The 8,581-nt window shown below is 37.8% G+C and overlaps 1 protein-coding gene across 2 annotated transcripts; it reads right to left on the bottom strand.

Annotated features, from left to right (window-relative positions):
• Positions 1 to 2,658: 2,658 nt before the first annotated feature.
• Positions 2,659 to 6,570, bottom strand: Cnx99A (Calnexin 99A). 2 transcript variants are annotated; one of them, XM_068301304.1, is made up of 9 exons: positions 6,244 to 6,570; positions 5,487 to 5,828; positions 5,308 to 5,379; positions 5,103 to 5,236; positions 4,369 to 4,957; positions 4,165 to 4,305; positions 3,969 to 4,094; positions 3,409 to 3,642; positions 2,659 to 3,342 (listed from the first exon to the last, which is right to left on the bottom strand). In XM_068301304.1, the coding sequence occupies exons 1-9, from the start codon at positions 6,367 to 6,369 to the stop codon at positions 3,295 to 3,297; spliced, it is 1,812 nt and encodes a 603-aa protein (XP_068157405.1). In that variant the 5' UTR covers positions 6,370 to 6,570; the 3' UTR covers positions 2,659 to 3,294. The 2 variants fall into 2 exon arrangements, with proteins under 2 accessions (XP_068157405.1, XP_068157404.1); XM_068301303.1 differs by lacking the exon at positions 3,969 to 4,094 and adding an exon at positions 3,723 to 3,851 and having other exon boundaries at positions 6,244 to 6,569.
• Positions 6,571 to 8,581: the final 2,011 nt, after the last annotated feature.

Below are 8,581 nucleotides of genomic sequence, written 5' to 3'. Positions count from 1 at the left end.
TAACTGGCAGTTAAAAAATCCGTTAGCTGTTTGGATAGCCCCATTTTAAATCGATTCTTGTTTAATGTTATTTTAATTGATTGGAGGGGCATTCTATATGCAAATGGAATAAACGGTTCAATTATATTCAATGAAATGCCATTCAAATTAAGCCAAGTTCAATATGACTGGAATCGTTCGAGTGAAAAATGTTTATGACCAACAACAAGAGGGTCCTTTTGGGCAAGGATGTATTTATGTGTACAAAGATGAATGTGCGGGGGGAATGTAAGGCGATTATCATGGCACGAAATCAATAAGAAGCAATATTGAAATCAAATAAATCTCAAATAGCCATTACAAGAAGTCAACACACGCACACACAGAGAGACAGACATAACTGTAAAACCAATTTATTTTTATGATTTTTTATCTAAGGCCCAAAAATCTTTATGATGAAATCGAGCTTGCAATAGGCCTGCAATTAATTCCTATTTCGTGTTGTCTAGCAGTTTGATCTGATCCACCACACAGAGCACTTAATTGTAAGGGGAAAAAAAAACTGAAGGAAGACAACCCTCGGGAGCAGTCCCCCAACCAACAAACAGGAAGCTCAGCTCAGCTCAGACTGCAATAACATTACATATGGCGTGGTTTGTATTTTTTTTGCTTACGCATCGATTGGCATAGAAACTTCCCCCATAGATGACCCCAAAAAATGGGGGAGGACTCCTCCCAAACTAAATAATTCTGCTTAAAGCATTCATTTGGAAGCCCGTAGCACTTAAAAGTCTGGACGCCGCCTTGTCCTTGTCCTGCATGTTTATTGTCTACTCTCTGAAGGGTTCAAAGGGAGCGATGTGTGTGTGTGTGTTGCCTTTGACAAACAAAAAGCCTAACCAAAAAACCAACATTTTTATTAAAAATTATAATGCCAACCAACCCGGGGTTCAGCCTGCGCAGCCGGCGCGCAAAATTTCTGCATATGGGGAGACCAACATTTGTCTGTATATGACTTATCGTCCATAAGGACATCCCGTTCCTTGTACATTTCCATATCTCTTTCTCTCTAGCCGCAGTCAGCACAATTTTAATCCTTTTAAGTGCGTCGACCTTTATATAGATAGGCATCATCGTCGTCATCGACATCGACATGGGGGTCGGTCCAGACATCAGCGAATTGCGAATCATTTAATCTCTTTATTGAATTACTACTTACCAACTTTTTGGGCAACTTTTGTGGCCAACCGGAGGAGCTCGCTCCACATCTGTTTGTTCGACATGCATAAATCTAATTTGAATGGTTTCTATTTTACAATCTCATGAATAGAATTGCCAGACCAACTGACTGTCAATGTATGTGGAAATGCATGTACTTATTTTTCTGTCTGCAATAATATTTATGAGTTTAGGAAATTGAATTGAATCATTTACGCGCAAGGGGCGACAAAAATGAAAGCTATTGTCGTTTATTTAAATTAAAATCATTTATTTACCAACCCCCCTACGAAAACACGTTTGGACTATCGATTAAACAATATAAATAGCCAATACCGGCTATCAACACCCTTTTTATCAGTGTCTTGCGTGATTTGCTGCGATTTTATTTGAGACACTTGTTTATAGATAAATATTTTCTTTGATTGGACTAAAGGCACTGCCTGCAATCACCTTACTCATTATATTGACGATGATAATGAGTATGAAATCGTTTCAGAAATTGTAACTGTTGCTATGAAAAGGCTTCTATTAACCAGTTATCAAAGTAGAACTTTGACTTATTACGTGGTTGACTAAAGGTTGTTACCTACCTTGACTCACATAGAATAGTCTAAGGAATGAACTTACGATTGCTCAACAACAGATTTCAAAAAGGCTGAAAAAGACGAATGTCCTTTCAACAAAAGACACTTGTATTACTTAATCATTTTTGTAGCTTTTTCTTTGGAAAAACGTTCGAAAAACCGGTCGACTTATTAATAATTCTATAAGTTGTAATCGATTTGGAATTGATAGTTTTATTCTATTGGACTTAGATCACCCTACAAATCTTGAACGTCATCGACTGTATGATCTTTAAATCGCTTATAGTTACATTAATATCGTGGAGTTTACATTGATTTGAATTTTTGACGGTTTTTTCTTAAAATTAACTGATTACTTTACTTTACTTTAAATTGTTAATTGTTGTTGCTGCTGCAACACGTTGCATGACTAATGTCCTGTCCATGCATCTGTGGGATGTGATTTCTTGTTTGCCAAATAAATATTTGTTATTTAACTTAAAATTAAGCAAAGTGCTTCATCGTTGCAAATTCACCGCAGTTATTGCAAAGGTTTTTATTTTGAGGGCGTCGCATTGCTGAGTTCTGGTCCTTGTCATGATGGTGGTTGTTTGCCATTGCCGCCACATGCACCATCAAGCACAAATCCAATTCCAATCTGATCTAGTCGAGAGTCACAAACGCCCCAGCAATTTGGCCATAAATTTTGGGGTTGGTATTTAAATTAACAAACAAATAGTCCCACACTAGGATGGGCTCAGTTAGTCCTTTTTATACATATGAAGTGTGTGTTTTTACAATAATTTCCTTTTGGTATGGTTTTCGACACATTTAGTTTTTATTTTCGCTGTAAATTTTTTTTTTTTTCATTGTAATACAAATGAAAAAGTGGAAATTTTGAGTATATAACTATTATATTATTTAAATTTTTTGTTTTGTTTAAATTACATAATATTAAACTAGATGTATTTGCCATTTACTCTCACTTTCTCTCTCTTGTGTTCGCTCTTTATCTCTGTCTTTCTTCCTAAAATGTTCTTTCTTTTGCTTAGTGCTTCTTCTTTTGTTTTGTTTCCCTCATTTGTCTATGTTATTTATTTATTCTTTTCTTGCTTAAACAGAACAGAAAATGAGAAACAATAATTTTTCGAAAGTGGGTAGAGAAGAGGAGGAGGAGGAGAAGGGTTGAATAGGGCAATACCAAAAACAAATGCCATTTGAATAATACATGAAAACCACAAAAAGAAATAATAACTAAAAAAAAAATTAAATAAAATTAAAATAAACAGAAAAAAATCAACTACTTTTTTGCCAACAACAAATTTTTCTGCTTTGAGTGGAAGGTGAGGTGAGAGAATTTTGTTTGTGTTTCCGCAATGCTTCCTGAATATATATATATAGAACATATATAAAAGTATATGGAAATTTGTTGTTGGTTTTTGTGTTTTGTATGCATTTTGGAATTGGGTTAAGCTTTTTTTTTTTTTTTTTTGTTGTTTGGAGAGAATGCTGTTTAGTTCTTTTGATCCTTTCACTCCTTGCGCACCTGACGCTTACGTGTGGCCTTTGCGGTTGTTTCCTGTCACCAAAAATAAGAGAAACTTAGTTACAATTCAAAAAATTGTCCAATTTCTTGTGGATTTACCTTAGGTTCAGCATTCTGCTCCAGTTTGCTTTCTTTATCATCTAAATCAGACTTTGATTTCTTGGGACTAGCGGACAGCGGCGTGCTTTCGTGGCTGCTATTATCACCATTCGCCTTATCGGCTGAGGGATCACTATCATCCCCAGCATCGTCCTCTTCAGCATCGACTTGATCCTCATCGTCGGGCTGAAGGGCATCAGTTTTCTTGGCATCAGCTGCTTTAGCTGCCGAGTCCTGCGAAGCCATTATACCATTTTTTATTAAGGAGTTTGCTCAAAAGTTAAATTAAAGCATTTTCTAGCCGTTAACTTTACCTGTGGCTTAGCTCTAGAGAATTTATAGTAGACGACAATAACAAGCAAGATCACAAAGGCCACCAAACTCACGCCCCAAATAGAAGGATAGGTCTTGGTTAGCTCAACTACCTTATTGAAGAATGAATCCTACAAAAATATATATACAAATGATGCGCATAATAGCAATAATTGTGCAGTAAATTGGTGCTTAAAGGCAATGTAAAGCTGTGACAAGTGTAATGGAAATAGAAACTCTCTATAAACCTCTTTGGCTCGTCGATAGAGATAGAAGACATAACAACTGGCTGGAATCAATAGATAGAGGAAATACAAGGCCCACCATCCGGGCTTATAGTTCATGCGACGCATGAGGCGATGCCATAGAGTTTTCTTTTAAAATGTTTTCGAGAGCTCTCAATTATTAATTTGCTAGAAGTAAAGGGAATTATTTTCAACTTACCGATTCCCGATCAATGTATTTACGCTTAATATCAAAACTATTGGCAGCAAAATCACGTGCCACATTCACATCATCCGTAATAATAAGATTGTCGAAAAGTATATCACTTGACATGGACCAGAGTTCCAGACCCACAGCGCCCTACAAAACGAGAGAGAAACTTGGCTTTAATGGCACAGGATATGCAATCGAAGTTGAACTTACAATTGGTGTCATACGGAATGGTTTAAGATCCTCGAAAAAGTCAGGATTTTGTATTTTACGCGGTGCCCATTTGCCCTGATAATTGGGATTCTCAATCATAGCTGCACGCCATTTGCCCTTGTATTCGGGATTGGGAATTAGGGGGGCCTTCCATTTGCCACAACCGACAGCCTTCTCGCAGGCAGGATTATCCACCAGGGGTGCCTCCCATTCACCATCGATTTCAGCATCCCAATCATCGGGTTTACTGGCTGTTGGATCAAAGATCATATCGGGTTCATCCTCTAGCCAACCATCGGGCATGACAGCATTTGGATCGGGCAATTGTGGTGGAGCATCCTCATCCCAGTCATCAGGCTTCTGTGAACTGGGATCGGGAATCTTTTCACGTTCATCCCAATTGGCGGGCTTTTGATCATTGGGATCATCAATCTCCGCTGGTGGATTAACAGCTGGTTTGAAATCGGTGAGTAAAGAGCCCTCATTGATGATTTTGTGATCGACGCGGATTTCGAAACTATTATCAGGATGAACAACCAATTGATACAAATGTGGTAGCTTGTCCTTAAAAGGTTCCTCCAGGCGATTCCTAGACAGAAGATGGAAAGAAAAGCAAAGAGGGGAAAACGTAATGTGAATGACCGACAATCAATTGAATTGAGCATGATGGGGGTAAAAATAGACAATGCTCATGCCGGTGACCCAGCGGCTTATCTCTCCCTCTATATACTTACTTTGGTTTGTTGCAATGCTTCTCGGTGATGGTGCCATTAATTGGATTAACATGTCGGAATATGAAATGCATTTTCACATCATTTCCACACTTGTCCGGACCAAACATAATCGTGTAGGGTGACTTGTCATTGAACTACGAACACAAGAGCACAACAAAATAATCAAATGAGAATGGAATATGAGTGGATAGGTGATTGTGGTTACCTTAGTAAGATCCTCTGTTTCTTTGCCGGCCGACAAAAGCTTCAAATAGGAACCACCGCACTCTTGACCCTCCTACAAACAAACATAGAAACGGAAAAAGCCAAGAATTGGGTCAGTTACTTGTTGTTTAATTGGCTTAGGCTGATGCAATCCGTGGCATGGATTGAACATGGACTCACCTGCAACGTGACCTCATATTGAACGACCAGAGGTTTGTCTTTCTTGAAATCAAACTGTTTGCTCAAACGTGCCGAAATGGCAGCATGTTTGGCCTTTGATTTCAACACCAAACCCTTATCCTTGGCCCACACAATACGCTGTGGTGACTCCCAATTCCAAATGCCATCATATTTGGATATCTCTTCGGCTATATCATCCTTTTTCGCCTGCGATAGAGTCCAAAGTTTACGAGATTCTTCGACATTATCAAAATGATCAGCAAAATGGAATTTCTTTGGTTCAATTGGTGGACTCTCGTAGACAATTTCCTCATCGCCAGCGGCCACGTTGGGAGATTCATCCTAAGAGAGACACAAAGAGAAAGAGAGATAACAAAATTAATAGATAATTTGTGATAAAAATTCAAAACCACGCGGTTGACACACTTTTTGACAGAGAGCGATTGAGTGGAGCGACCGAGGGGGAGAACTTGCATAAGTTTGAAGTTACAAAAATCTTGCAAGTCAAAACTCACTCTGTGTTAATTGTGGGTCATAAACAAATCACCAACCCGCACCACCGCTCTCCACAAGCTGACGTTTTTTTCACCCCACAACTGAGCAAAGCCGCATACGTTTTTTTCCCCTTCTTTCTCGATGTTTCTGTTTCTCGCTCTCGCTTACTCTCTCTCTCCTCTGACGTGTACTTGCCGCCTTTTAACCCCTCCCTGGCCAGAAGAAGCGTTACCGCCTTTTGATGATGATATTTTTGCCTCACCTGAACATCCTCCACAAAGCCATCTTCAAAATTATCGGCTTCCACTTCGGCACCGGCGACCGTCATCAGGAGAATACAGCTAAAGCAGGCCCCATAAATGAGCGCCCGGCCTAGTTTCGCCTTCATTTTGGCCCTTTTTTCCTCCAAGTCGTCGTGGGAAAATATTTATTTCTTATTCGTTTTATCTTTTCGTGGTTGCTTCTTACACCGTTTGATTTACACTGTGGGGGTGGCAAATCAGAGAAATTCTACTAACGCGGAGAAATTTTAGTTGTAATTTAATTAAGTGCCTTCTCCTATTCTCTTCTTCTTGCCCGTTCTTTTTCGACTGTGCGATATTTATCGACATTTTGAGTTCGAAGCGCATTGACAGTGTTGATTAGCTGCGGGGAGCAGTGTGGTAAAACGTTAGCTGCCCGCTAAATTCAAATTTCAAAGACCAGTGCAATTGCCGAAGCAATGGGCATACATTTAATTAATTTATTTTATTTATTTGTTTCTTTTTTAGAATATAATTTTAGAATTAAATCAATAAGAATCATATTATTCTTATCTATATAGGAAAACTAAACTGCAATTAAATTCAAATAATAATTTGAAATCTATTGACTTTAAGAGTTGAGGCCTTTTAACATTCTCCTTTCTTTTATAAAGTTTGCATTTTTAATAAATAAAAATATTAAAGATAAGTAAATTCCATTACTTTAATGTTCATTTTGTCCTTGAGGTTGAATAACTTTTCTTATTCCTCGAAACTTGTGTGTACTTCAAATAGAATTCAAAAAATAATTCATTACTGTATCCAAATTCGATTCACGAAAAGACAGAAGCCAATTTCTTTGCTACCTTTAAATTACTTTATTTGATTTTAAATACTGCCAAAAGGCTGCAGTTGTAGGCGGGAAGCATTTCTTTCTGTTCTTTTCCCCTTTGGAGAACTTCTAATGTCATTTTTTTTTTATTATTTAAACATTAGAGTGGATATTTTTATAGATTACAGATATAAATATTCAAATAATATATGATTTATTTGCCATACACTTTCCACCATTTATTTGCAGTTTTCAAGCTCCATCAGTTGGCCAATAAATTGCGGGCATTTCTTTTTCTACATTTATCAGATAAAGAATAAAAACCACCTGCATGTTGGCAATTATTTTAAAAGCATGCCGGCTCAATTAATGCTCTGCCATGTGGGGTGGGAAGGGGGTTAGGCAGTGATGGAGGCAGAGGCAAAGGCAGAGTTGGGTAAACTCTATGGCAACTCAAAAAGTTTCCTACACAATAAAGTGGTATGCATTTGAGCATAAAATTATAATAAAAATTGCTGGCTTATTGTGGAATCGGGACAACGTTGCGGTGGGCAGAGAGGGTGGTCTGATAGATATTTATTTTTAAATATAGTACAAGCACCCCCCACCCACCAACTACCGACTGACGCCTACCCACCCACTCATTGCCACCCCTTTTAACTTAAGCGGCACGCGTATCTGACAGTTGTTGTTGTTGTTTGTGCTGTTGTTGCAACTGCATACAAAAAGCTTTCTGTTTAATGGAATATTTAACACAATTTAAAAAAGTTTTTTCTCTTTCTTTTTTTCTTTTCTAAAGACAAACAATGGCTCACAAACATACTCACACAATGCCACACACACACACACACACACACATGTTGGAGTAGAGAAAAGAAACTTTTATATGTATGTATGTATGTATATATGTATGTATATGTAGAAGGACTGAAGAGATTGTGCCTGAGGCTGGAAAAACTAAACTTATGCGCACACACACACACAGAATCACTTGCTTGCTTTTGTTGTTGTTTATGGAAATTGTGTAATGACAGTTAATGACGGTATGTGTGAGTTTGCGTGTGTGAGGAGTGTACACAAACACACACTAACACTCACCTTCCTTTCTTTTTGCCTACCTACCTCCCTCCTTCTACAACTCACACATTTGTGCATAATTAGCTGGTTGGGACCAGTGTTGTCAAGTGTTTTATTAGTCTATCCGAAAATCCCATGCCCATACCCAACACTTGTGCTCAATTTTTGCTTACATTCACATTTGCCAAGACGACTATGGAAAGTCAAATGAAAATTGTAAAGTCTAAAAGATTTAAATAAAATGGATGGTTTTACTTGCTCAAGAAATTAATTGCACTTACAGACAAAAGTAAATACATAATATTAATAAGGAAGACACATGTTGGTTCCTAAAGGACTACCAAGGACTCCTTTACCATCAATTGCCATCTTTAACCTATTATTCAAAGACTAATAAAATGCCTGAATAGAATCCAACGTGTTTCTGTTAGCGTGTCTCTAATATAAAT

This window comes from Drosophila tropicalis, unplaced genomic scaffold (assembly GCF_018151085.1).
Source record: "Drosophila tropicalis isolate 14030-0801.00 unplaced genomic scaffold, ASM1815108v1 contig_878, whole genome shotgun sequence".
Lineage (NCBI taxonomy): Eukaryota > Metazoa > Arthropoda > Insecta > Diptera > Drosophilidae > Drosophila > Drosophila tropicalis.
This window is presented reverse-complemented; position numbering and strand designations above follow the sequence as displayed.